The following is a 12,539-nucleotide window of genomic DNA, read 5'->3' on the forward strand; positions in this document are numbered from 1 at the left end:
TGCCCGAGCTCGTAGGGAGGAGGGGCGGTAATGACGCAACAGGGGAGGGAGACTAGGGGTGCAGGGGGCAGGGCGGAGGCGGAAGTCCCTCCTCCCGGAGCCTGCCAATGGGTTGGGCTGAGGCCGAGTCCCCCAGTGGGGCAGGGGAGGAGGAGGAGGAAGAGGATGATATAGTGGAGAGGGAATGAGGGAGGGGGGAAAGAGGTCGCTGGGATTGGCTGCGTCGGCGGGGGTCCCTTCGCGCTGATTGGCTAGGTTGTAGGGAGGAGGCCGCTCTCAGTAGCGCGACCCTCCCCCTTTCCTGGGTCGCTGGGGGGGTGGGGGGAGGGGATCGGTCAGAGTAAGGCCGGGCCCCGGGTGCCTGCGGGAAGTGGAAGGGGAAGGCCGGTAGTGGCGGCGGCTTCCCTGTCACGGCAGTCAGGAACCCGGAGGAACTGAGGCGTCCGGCAGTCATTTAGTCGCCGCGGCTGTCCTGCACTGGAGAGGAGCCGGCGGGCTGACGGTGAGGAGAGGGGCGGGGAGAGGGAGCCTTCCCGGCCTCGGGTCCCTCCCGGCGGTGAGAGGACGAGCTTCGCCGGCGGAGGCCGAGGGCTGTTGGTGGCTCCGTTAATCGGGCCCGGGGAAGGCAGCGGCGGCCGCCCGGCCGCCTTTGTGGATCAGTCACCGGGCGGCAGCTGTCTCCCCTGGGGGCCGGGCCTTGCGCCTCCGGGGTGGGACCGAAGCGGGCGGGTTTAGCCCTGGGATAAACATGTTTGCTTCCGTGGAGTCAAGCCTGGCGGTGCGGGCAACATCCCCAACCTTGGCCGCCCCTGCCCGTCTGTGCTCCACCCTTTGCTGCCGGGGCGACCGGCTAGCTTGGGCAACCCGGCTGCCGCTGCGCGCGCGCTTGTAAAAGTGTGTGTGCACGCGTGCGTATGCACAAGCTGGGTGCCCTCCTGCTCTTGGGATTAGTTACATAGAGGTGACTGCTCTGGAGACCGGGGGCCTGTGTTTGCTTTCTTGCGTGCGGGAGCACTCTGCGTCCTCCCATAGCGTCCTCCCATAGCGTCCTCCCATAGCGTCCTCCCATAGCGGTTACTGCTTTGGATGAATAATCCGTGATCAATTATTTATTTCATGCACCATTTACGGGTCTGAGAGAATGGCAGCAGAGCCCTTGACAGTGTCATTTGTCACAGCAGGGATGCTATTTTATTTTGGGGTCCACAATTTGCATATGGACGAGAGGGTATTTGCTTGGGACATGACTGTTGTTTTTAATAATCACAGACAAGCTGCTTGATGTAATATAAAATGTAATACTATAGATCTGAAGAATGTTAATGTTATGGATCTTATTTTTAGAAAAAGGAATAGTTTTTGCTCAATTAAACCCTTACCCTAAATATAACAATTTATGGAATAGTTTTTGTTTAATTAAACCCATTTTTTTTTGCCCTTTAAATAAAACGATTTGTGTGTGTGTATGTATATATATATATATATATGTAAATAATATGTATGTGTAGTATACTTATATGTGTATGTATATACAAGGGATCCCCGAAATCTTTCAAGTTTACTTTGCACTAAGACTTTTGGAACGTGTGTGTACGGACACATTCCTTAAAATCTTTGTGTTTTGCTTATAGGTCTTGAGAGCCAAGAAGAGGCTCATACATAAAAAATGTCTTCTGAATCCTTCTGTTTAGCTGCCCAGGCTAGATTTGACTCCAAGTGGTTAAAAACAGATTTACAGGTAAGAGTTTAATGTGTGTTTTTTTTTTTTTTTTTCTTTTTTAAATTGTGGGTATGATTCCAGTTTAGGAATAATCTTTTTTTTTTTTTTATTTTGCTTTTGTTACATATTTTCTTTTTTTCTTTTTTTTTTTTTTTTTTAAATTTTTTTTTAATAGCCTTTTATTTACAGGATATATACATGGGTAACTTTACAGCATTAACAATTGCCAAACCTCTTGTTCCAATTTTTCACCTCTTACCCCCCCCACCCCCTCCCCTAAATGGCAGGATGACCAATAGATGTTAAATATATTAAAATATAACTTAGATACACAATAAGTATACATGACCACAACATTATTTTGCTGTACAAAAAGAATCAGACTCTGAATTATTGTACAATTAGCTTGTGAAGGAAATCAAAGATGCAGGTGTGCATAAATATAGGGACTGGGAATTCAATGTAATGGTTTTTAGTCATCTCCCAGAGTTCTTTTTCTGGGTATAGCTAGTTCAGTTCATTACTGCTCCATTAGAAATGATTTGGTTGATCTCGTTGCTGAGGATGGCCTGATCCATCAGGACTGGTCATCATCTAGTATTGTTGTTGAAGTATATAATGATCTCCTGGTCCTGCTCATTTCACTTAGCATCAGTTCGTGTAAGTCTCTCCAGGCCTTTCTGAAATCATCCTGTTGGTCATTTCTTTTTTTTTTTAATTTAATAGCCTTTTATTTACAGGATATATACATGGGTAACTTTACAGCATTAACAATTGCCAAACCTCTTGTTCCAATTTTTCACCTCTTACCCCCCCCACCCCCTCCCCTAAATGGCAGGATGACCAGTAGATGTTAAATATATTAAAATATAACTTAGATACACAATAAGTATACATGACCACAACATTATTTTGCTGTACAAAAAGAATCAGACTCTGAATTATTGTACAATTAGCTTGTGAAGGAAATCAAAGATGCAGGTGTGCATAAATATAGGGACTGGGAATTCAATGTAATGGTTTTTAGTCATCTCCCAGAGTTCTTTTTCTGGGTATAGCTAGTTCAGTTCATTACTGCTCCATTAGAAATGATTTGGTTGATCTCGTTGCTGAGGATGGCCTGATCCATCAGGACTGGTCATCATCTAGTATTGTTGTTGAAGTATATAATGATCTCCTGGTCCTGCTCATTTCACTTAGCATCAGTTCGTGTAAGTCTCTCCAGGCCTTTCTGAAATCATCCTGTTGGTCATTTCTTACAGAACAGTAATATTCCATAATTTTCATATACCACAATTTATTCAGCCATTCTCCAACTGATGGACATCCATTCAGTTTCCAGTTTCTAGCCACTACAAAAAGGGCTGCCACAAACATTCGTGCACATACAGGTCCCTTTCCCTTCTTTATAATCTCTTTGAGATATAATCCCAGTAGTAACACTGCTGGATCAAAGGGTATGCACAGTTTGATAACTTTTTGAGCATAGTTCCAAACTACTCTCCAAAATGGTTGGATTCGTTCACAACTCCACCAACAATGCATCAATGTCCCAGTTTTCCCGCATCCCCTCCAACAATCATCATTATTTTTTCCTGTCATCTTAGCCAATCTGACAGGTGTGTAGTGGTATCTTAGAGTTGTAGTTTAGGAATAATCTTAACTAAATTGTTGTAGGTTTTTCATCTTGAATTGTAGTTTTTGGTTTACATTTCTTGTTGTTGACTCTAATGGAGAAAGATTTGATTTCTGTAATGGACATTCAAATTAGATTACCTGTAGATGGTTAATAATCAGATTATTATTCCAGTGGAGGAAATTTTAGTATGTTGTTGAAAGTTGAAGTTTATATTACTATTTTCTGAATCTTTGCTCAGATTTTGATTCACTTTTAAATGGGCATATATAATTTCTTGGTAATTCGGTTTGCTTCCCTCCCTCAATTCTGGCTCCTCTTCCTCCCTCTACCACCATAGGGAGTTTTAGTAATTAACAACAGTTTATTATATATACAAGTAAACAAATTTATTTAATTGCATTACTATTTGAGTTTATTGAGAAATGGACTTTGGAACCATGTTTTTTTGATTAGGTTTTAAAGTGGCTGTCACTAATATTTTTATTCTTTGCAAAAGTGCTTGCAAATCAGAAGGTGTGCATCATTTACAATGTCTCTTTCAGTCTATTAAAAAAATATAATTGTGATGGTATGTTGATTGTCTTTTAAATTTCAAAAGGTGGAATAAGCCTTACAGAAAATACTTATTTTCATAATTGCTTATCATTCAAACATAAACATTTTCAAAGCAATAACTTTCCAAGCAGTAACTTTTAAATACATAGGACATTTCTAAGCAAAAGCTTAAAATATTATCGTCATATTTTGTATTAAGGTTTACTTATTTTAAATGTATCTAGAGTAATCTACCTTTTAAAAATTTTTAAGAGTATATTTTATTGTGACTATATTTATAGAAATATTAATGAATGAAAATCAGGCAAAATATCAGGTAGGTTTTGTTCAATAGATTCTTCTCTGCTTGTCCCATGTTGAGTATGGGTAAATTGCAGATGTACAAGTGTTTTGAAAATGTTATAGATTATATGTAAACTGTTGATACAGATGTTAACTAGAACTAAGAATAGAGAGTTTGCTATATAAAATAGGTTAATTTAGTCCTTTTCTTGAATTTCTGTCATGATAATATCCCTTGTGTGTCTTAAATCTTTATTAGGCATGACTATTTTCTGAATTGCTTTTATTTTGCTTTGGGTGTTAGTGTATTTGAAGTAATTCTATTTATTACTTACCAAGAAACTTTTAGTAAAATGAAAAGCTTTTTGGCTATCAAATTGAAGCATTTTTGAGGTTTCATTTTTAGGAAGTATATATGAATATTGGTTAAAATAGGAATTTTAACACTTTGAAACATAATAATAGTTTCTACCATTTTGCTTTTGATTATTTCAGGACAAATACCATTGATGGAAGATTAGCTCTTTTAAGATATGATGAATACTTTGAAAAATTTAGCTGTTTCAGTTGGTCTATATTAGACTAGATGAAGGTTATAGGATTTGTTGAATTAGCTAACTTTGTGAAGGAAAATGTTGTTAGAAGATTGGATACTTTTATTGGGGGGAAGGGAAGCCCTTGAAATTAAGCATTCTCCTTAGTGTCTTATCCATATTTGATTATCATTCATTTAAGGAATTATACTTTTAATCATTTTAAAAATTAAGGTGGACCCCAAACTTAACTAGTATAAATTTCCTGTATCTTACTAATACCATCCTGTTTCTGCTTCTGCTGCTTGTAAAAGTGGCAGCATCCTGAGTATGAAGAACAAAATAAATACCTTTGAGGTGAGGAAGTTCATTTGATATAAAAAAGGAGTCTCAGTTTTGTGTTTGCCTGCAGTTGGAGAGAAAGAATGAAGAATATAATGTTGAAGTTTGAAGGCTTTGAACACAATTTTAGGATTTCTTAAGGAAGGAATTAGAAAGCAATTTTTTCTCATTATTCCTCTAAACAGAATCTCTATTACAGTTTAATACTTCATGGCGTGATGTTGTATCATCTTATCTCACACTAATTCTACTGTAGGATGGTTACTGGAATTTTGATGGATTTTTTTGGAAAAACATTTTTTTCCCCAAAAAATAACAGTAAATTTCTCTCAGGGATCTAATGGACTAGAAATTGAATGGCATTTTTGTATGTTATAGTCAGCAGTATTCCATATTAGACAGTAACGGTTGATATGTCAAACTGGAAGGGGAAGTGGTTATGACAAAGCACCAATAAAAATGGACTTTTGAACTTTAAAGATTTATCAACTAAGCTAAAGCCTCTTACCTTAATAAATCCTAGAATTATTCAACTCCTTTTACGTTAAGCTACTCTAAATTTTGCTTTTTGCTTTGGTCTTCCTGTTGTTTCCTAGTACAACAGTAAATTTGTAGGTGCCAAGCTGTAAGAAGATAGAGATAAAACATATATCTCCTTAGGTTGCAACTAGAATACCATCCAGACATAATTATTAGTATGAAAATAGTATTTTCATCCTCATATTTTCTTCAAGGTGATCAGGGATTCCTCAATCTATAATCTGTGATATTGGTGAAGTCCAGATTTCTTCTTACTTCCTGATACTGTTCTCTCTGACTCCTGGCTTCCCTACTTTCATTCAAGGACTAGCTAACACCACTACCTTCTACAGGAAGCTTCTTCCATTCCTCCTCAATTCTCGTTTCTTCCTTCTGTTGATTACATTTAGTTTATCCTTTATATATCATGTTTGTACTCAATTGTTTGTATATTTCCCTTACTTGATTGTGAGCTTTTTGAGAGCAAGGAGTCCTATCTTTCTCATCAGTGCTTAGCAGTATTTGGCATGTTAAGTACCACAAGTAGGTACTTATGTAGTAGTGCTTACTAAATGTTTATTGATTGATTTTTTTTTTTCTGTCACACTGTCTTATACTGCTTTTCTTATTTATTGGATTTTTCTTTTATTGCCTTATCTTTCCATCTCATAGAGATCATTAGAGTTTTGTTCTTGGTTCTCTTCTTTGTCTTTTTTCACTTTTATTTTTTCTGATGGCTTCAGTTTTTACATTTATGCATATGTCTCCCAAATATATATATATCTTGACCAAACTTTTCCCATGATCTCTAGTTTCACATATGTTTGTTGAAAAGCTGAATGTTCTGGTGGTACCTAAATATCAATATGTCCAAATCTGAACTATTCATTTAGCTCCTAAAATCTACCATTCCTCCTATTTGCAGATTTCTATTTGTTACCACCATCTTCTGCATTGTTTAGGCCCCAAACTGCATTATTCTTTGAATTTTCTTGTTCTCATTTCTCCATATTCAAATTAGGAGCCTTAAAAATTATGAAGTTTTATTAGCCAGGGTGATAAAATAAGAAGTAAATCTTTCAAAAGACACTTTGAAATTGTTTATACTTTGCTTTATTTCAAATTACATTTTTACATCACATTTGTATTTTATATTACATCTTAATCACACTTTAATAGGAAAATAACAATATCATAAAATTACTGTTAGCTTTTTGATAATAGCTTTTTATTTTCAAAATAAAAGCAAAGATAGTTTTCAACATTTACCTTTGCAAAACTTTGTATTCCAAATTTTTCTCCTTCCCTTTCCTCCAGCACCCCCCTCCTTTAGACAGCAAGTAATCCAATATAGATTAAACATGCGTAATTCTTCAAAACATATTTCTACATTTATCATGAAGAAAAATCAGATTGAGAAAGAAAACAAAATGCAAGGAAACAACAACAACAAAAAGGTGACAATTCTATGTAGTGGTCCACATCCAGTCCCCATAGTCCTCAGTCCTCTTTCTGGATGCAGATGGTTCTTTCCATCATAAGTCTAATTGGTATTGACTTGAATCACCTCTTTATTGAAAAGAACCAAATCCATCAGAGTTGATCATCACATTATCTTCTTGTTGCTGTGCTCTACTCACTTCACTCAATATCAATTCATGTAAGTCTCTCCAGGCTTTTCTGAAATTCTGCTGATCGTTTCTTATAGAACAATATTTCATTACATTCATATGCCATAACTTATTCAGCCATTCCCCAACTGAATATCTGTTTACTTTCCAGTTCCTTTGTTAGCCCATTTTGAATCTATTCATATGTTTAATGAAATTTTCTTGTTTCTTAAGAAAAATTGTAGTCAGTGAATATGTTATTCTGCTTTGTATCACTTTTTAGAAAATTTCCTTTATTTTTATAATCTTTTATATTTGTCATTTTTGCACCATAATACTCAATTATTAAATTAACATATTATAATTTATTAAGACTTTTCCAGTCATTGGGCTTTTAGATTGTTTCCATTTTTTTCCTTGCTATTACAAATAAAGTTGCTATGAATTATTTATTATTATTTTATCTTATTTTTAAAGATTCATTCCCTTTTTATTTTCCATTTTCCTTTGAGTATAGTTCCAGAAGTGGGATTGTAGGATCATTTTTCTGAATATTGTAAATTTTGGAGAGCATTTAGTTTTATAAAGAAATGTAAATGGAAACCTGATTCCCAATACCTTTACTTAGATTATCTGTGAAAATTATATAAGGTATATGCCTTAACCTCGAGGTAAAAGTGATTTCTCCTTAAATTTTATTATAGCTTTCGCCTTACCCTTTCCTTTGCTCTTATCACTTCTGCCTTGTTTCAGAGTCACAAATCTAGAGCTGAAAAGGATCTAATGTTATCCCTTATTGTTAGCTACTAAGTGTAGTAAAATACGGATCTTGGATACAGAAAACCTGAACTTGGGTCCTTTCTTTGCTTTTTAGTTGTGATACTGGAAAAAGTCACATTGCTTCTTTGAGCCTCAGTTTATTGATCTATAAAGTGGACACACTAATGCTTCCTCCTCTTAACTCAGAGGGTAAGGTTGTAAAGAAAATATTTTGTAAACTTTGGATTCTTGTCCTGTTTTTGACACTTAGTACTTGTGAAATTATGGGCAAATCAGTCATAGAGATCTGAGCCACAGATTCCTCATTTATGAAATGAGAGCCATAATAGGTGAAGTAGCCACTTCCCCAGGGATGTGAAGAACAAATGAAAATGAATGGAAAGCCCTTTGCAAAACTTAAAGGTCCAAGGAAAAATGCTCATTCCAAAAAAATCCTCCCTGTGAAATTATAAAAAGACAACATAGTGATGGATATAATTCTGAACTTGGGTTACATGGACTTAGTTTCAAACCTTACTACTACTTATGCTAAGTTTGTTACTGTGGACAAGTTATATAACTTTTTTCAGCCTTAGCCATTGGTTGCAATCTGCCTTAGCACTTGTGAAATCAAAAATGCTTAACATAGTGACTAGACTGTTAAATACCTTGAAGAAGGTAGAGGTTATGGTTTTTGTATTTGTTTTTATTTTGTGTTGTCTCATGTTATGCAATTCTATCTGTGAAGTACAGTGCCTGATATGTTGTAGAATCTCAAAATTAAATAAAATTTTTGACAAGGCAGAGTACCACCAGAGACTCAGGGGCAAGGAAAAGAAGGGAGGATTGAGATAAGAGAAAGCTTCATGGAATAGGTGTAGAATTTGATCTGTGAAGGAAGAAAAGGATTTCTGTAAGTGGGGGAGAACCTTGCAAATATGGCTACATACATCTGTGAAGGCAAAGGGATAGAGGAGAAGGTATAATGAAGGTATAAAGAATATAATGAACGAGGGTAAAGGAAGTAGAGTGTGAAATCGGGTTTTATAACTAGATTGTATATGAGCTTGAATGCTTGGCTAAGCAGGTTGTATTTTTGTTCAAGAGGTGGTGGAGAGCTACTGAAGGTTTTTGAATGAGGAGAGAGGGTATATGTACATGTATGAGATTCCGATAATTGGTCCTTGTCGTGAGATATTCCTGGGTGGCATGTTTTCAGTGTGTGGTGTATATATGCTCTTATTGCTTTTTCGTGGCCATTTTTCTCATTTGTGTGTAGTCTTTTGACCCTTCTCTCTTTCTTTGCAACTTGTTAATGTGATCCTTTTTGTATAGCTTTCATACGAATTAATATACTATAATCTTGTGTAGCATATTGATAGATGGCTTAAAAATGCTTGCCCATTGATATTTCTGGTCATTTTAATGTTTGTTTCAATGGAAATAAATTAGATTTAATATATTACTTAATATGTTAATTATTTAATATATTATATATTATAATTATATTCTTTTTTGTTTCCATTGATTTAAGGCTTATACTATTGTATATGATAGCTATTAAAATGTATTTCATTAGTGTTTCATTGATATAAATTTAGAACTATTAATGTTTATTATTATAGTACCCACCACAAAATTTTTATCCTTCTATTCTCCAGTTTTGAGTGATATTAAATACTAAAATCTAATAATGAGAAATATCAAAAGATGAAAAAGACTAATTTTTAAAAACCATTCTGTATAAATGGATTTCTGAGAATTGTATCTTCCATTTTTTTTTCTATTTTTCTGATTATATTTTTTGTTTAATAAAAGTAGAAATTTAAGGATTTTAAACTTGTTTTTGGTGTTATTTTTAGAAATAGAAGCACATTTTTTTAAAGCTCTATCTCTTCCCTACTGCTTAGATACATTTATGTCTAAGATGACTTAGCAGTATATAACTGAAGTCACCTTCTTTTCAAACTAGTGCTGTTTTTGTTTATAGAAGTCCTTATTTAAAAAAGGGACTTTTAATGTGTCAAACAGTCATTATATTTGGATAGGTATGGCTTTTTTTGGAAGTCTTACCTAACATTGTTACCTTATTGTGTGTCTGATCCTTTTACTTGAAAATTATGTATGCTAAACTATATTCCCCTTTCCATCTGTTCAAACATGACTGGAAAAACAAACACCAAACTCTTGTCTAAATCATAGAAAAATTTTCTGCTAAATAATAGTTTGTGGGGGAAGTTGAAGAGTTTTAATTTAAATCATGTGTAACATTTAAACTTAAAATTCAGTATAATATAAATTTAATTTAAAAATAGTAGGATAAACCTGAAATGTAGGAATTAGTTTTTCCCCAAAACAAACACCTTTAAAAAAAAAAAAAAATCAATCCACCCATCTTCATCTGTAAATTTTGTTTAGAATATTTTTTTCTTTACAAATTTATTCCCTTTCTTATAAGGTCAACATAATTTTGTTGAAACAACTGTGTGTGCTACATGCATATATTCCATCCTTCATTTCTTCCTTAGTAAAGAGATCTCATCATTTTGTTAATTGTCTGTTTTTTCTGGTAATATTCCATGAGTGAATTTTTCATATAATTGAGATTTGCCCCTTTTAATTGTCAACATTTTCAGGGAGGAAGGGGAGAAGATGTATTGGGAAAGGGAGGATAGTCTTTTTATTTAAAAATTTTCTAAAATGAATTCTGCCTTCAACAGAATAAACTATACATACAATCTTTTCCTGATGATTGTTCATTGTGAATGCTAATACTATTCTACAATTTATGGAGCTTATATACCTTCAGGGACTTTTGAGATATGCAGGACTTAAGTTTGTCCCACTCCAGTTTTCAGCTTTGCTTTTTTGGGTCATTATCTTTTCCTTGTCACTTCTTGGATCCATGTAACCAGATTTTATTAAATTGCATCTAAAGTAAGAGTAAGAAGTCTGAGAGAAAAAAAAAATCTATGAATAATGTACTCAAACTTTTAATATTACTGAGATTTTATTACATCTGTATTGACTTCCTTTCTTCCTCCCTTCCTTCTTCCCTCTCTTTCTTCTTTCCTCTTTTCCTTCCTTCCTTCTCTGTCTCTCTCATTTCCCCTTTCCTTGCTCCCTTTCTCTTTTTCTTCTTCCTTTCCTCCTTCCTGTCTCCCTTTCATCTTTCTTCCTTCTTTTATCCTTCCTCTCCTTCCCTCATTCCCTTCCTGATCCTGTTTGTAGTTAATTTTGCTGAGCTTAATGAGACCTTATGAATGTTTTTTTCTCTCGTTAATTTGATCCTTGATTTCATCAGTCTAGGGACCTTTGGGTAAATAACTTCTGCCACTACAAATTAGCACCTTCTCTTTAAACTGTTTTATAGTTAGAGTTCAGAATTGTCCAATTTTTTTTCATTGTACACCCTTGTGGAGGAAAAAAACCTCTGGAGGAGTCTATAAACCTAGTAATATTTATTTATTTATAAATTATAAACAAATGCTGAATACTAATAAGTATATATTATAAAATTGATGCACAAGTTAATAATTTAAAAGATGTCAAATAATCTTATTGTTGGTACAGAAACCTTTTTTGCTCTTAATAAAATATTTTAGAATAATATTTTAGATTAGAAGATTGTTTCCAAATTTTTTACATGCTGAAATGAGAGTTTTTGTAGATAATACATATGTTGTTTTCAGCAAGCCAGGAGGAATATTCTGGTCTTCAAGGGTGGAGTGCTGTAGAAGGATCAAAAAAAAAATGATAACGGAGAATAGAACATGAGATTTATCAATTAAGAGTTTTTTGGTAACTTTGGATGGAGCAGCTAAGTGATAAAGCAAGAATGATGATGATGAGGTTGAATAGAAGGAAAGTGGTGCCCTTGATGGAAATAGAAAAATTTGAAGAGAACTGAGTTTTGGATGACAGACTGTAATGAGATCTGCAGTATAGATTGCAACCTGTTCATGCATTCTTATCCATTGTAAGTTTTGTTATCATCAAAAAATGAAAAGCTGGGAGTTTGTAGTTTTATTCGGTAGCTACTGTTCAGAAGTGTAAAACCTACTTACCACGGGGGACTCGGTTGAAGGCTATAAGATGAACTGGAGCACAGAAAATTTTGTTTGGGCAGTGGCTGTTGTGACTGGGTGTGGCATTTAGATTATAACTTCATTAAGGAGCTTATCCTGGCATAACCATACCAGATCAGTGACATGTAATGGAGTAAGGGGAAGTTAGTTTTGAGTATGTGAAGCAGAAGCAGCTGGTGGTTGTTGTGTTGGTGATAAGGCCACTCCCTGGGAGAATGGCATGTAACCCATTTTCCCATTCTCTATAATTGATTGACCTCACAACCCTTAGGGTCACACCAAGGGTGTATAGTGACACCTTCACTTTGGAAACCACCGAACTATGACATTGAGAGGTATTATAGTGATCCTTTTAAGATCACATGGCTAGTATTTATCAGAGGTGAAATTCGAAACTAATCTTTTTGACTCCAAGGCCAGTTCTCTAATGAGTCTTGCATTAGGAGGAGCTGTGGTATGTTGAATTTTAAATAAGAATTCTGTACATACTAT

The 12,539-nt window shown here is 35.2% G+C and overlaps 1 protein-coding gene across 3 annotated transcripts in view; it reads left to right on the forward strand.

Annotated features, from left to right (window-relative positions):
- The first annotated feature begins 280 nt into the window (after positions 1-280).
- Positions 281-12,539, forward strand: part of HERC2 (HECT and RLD domain containing E3 ubiquitin protein ligase 2) — a 221,591-nt gene continuing 209,332 nt past the window's right edge. For all 3 annotated transcript variants that reach the window (XM_031959088.1, XM_031959089.1, XM_031959091.1), the window contains exons 1-2: positions 281-502; positions 1,632-1,738. In XM_031959088.1, coding sequence (XP_031814948.1) covers positions 1,667-1,738 — 72 coding nt within the window. In that variant the 5' untranslated portion in view covers positions 281-502; positions 1,632-1,666. The remainder of the gene's footprint in view (positions 503-1,631; positions 1,739-12,539) is intronic.

This window comes from Sarcophilus harrisii, chromosome 3, assembly GCF_902635505.1.
Source record: "Sarcophilus harrisii chromosome 3, mSarHar1.11, whole genome shotgun sequence".
NCBI classification, from domain to species: domain Eukaryota; kingdom Metazoa; phylum Chordata; class Mammalia; order Dasyuromorphia; family Dasyuridae; genus Sarcophilus; species Sarcophilus harrisii.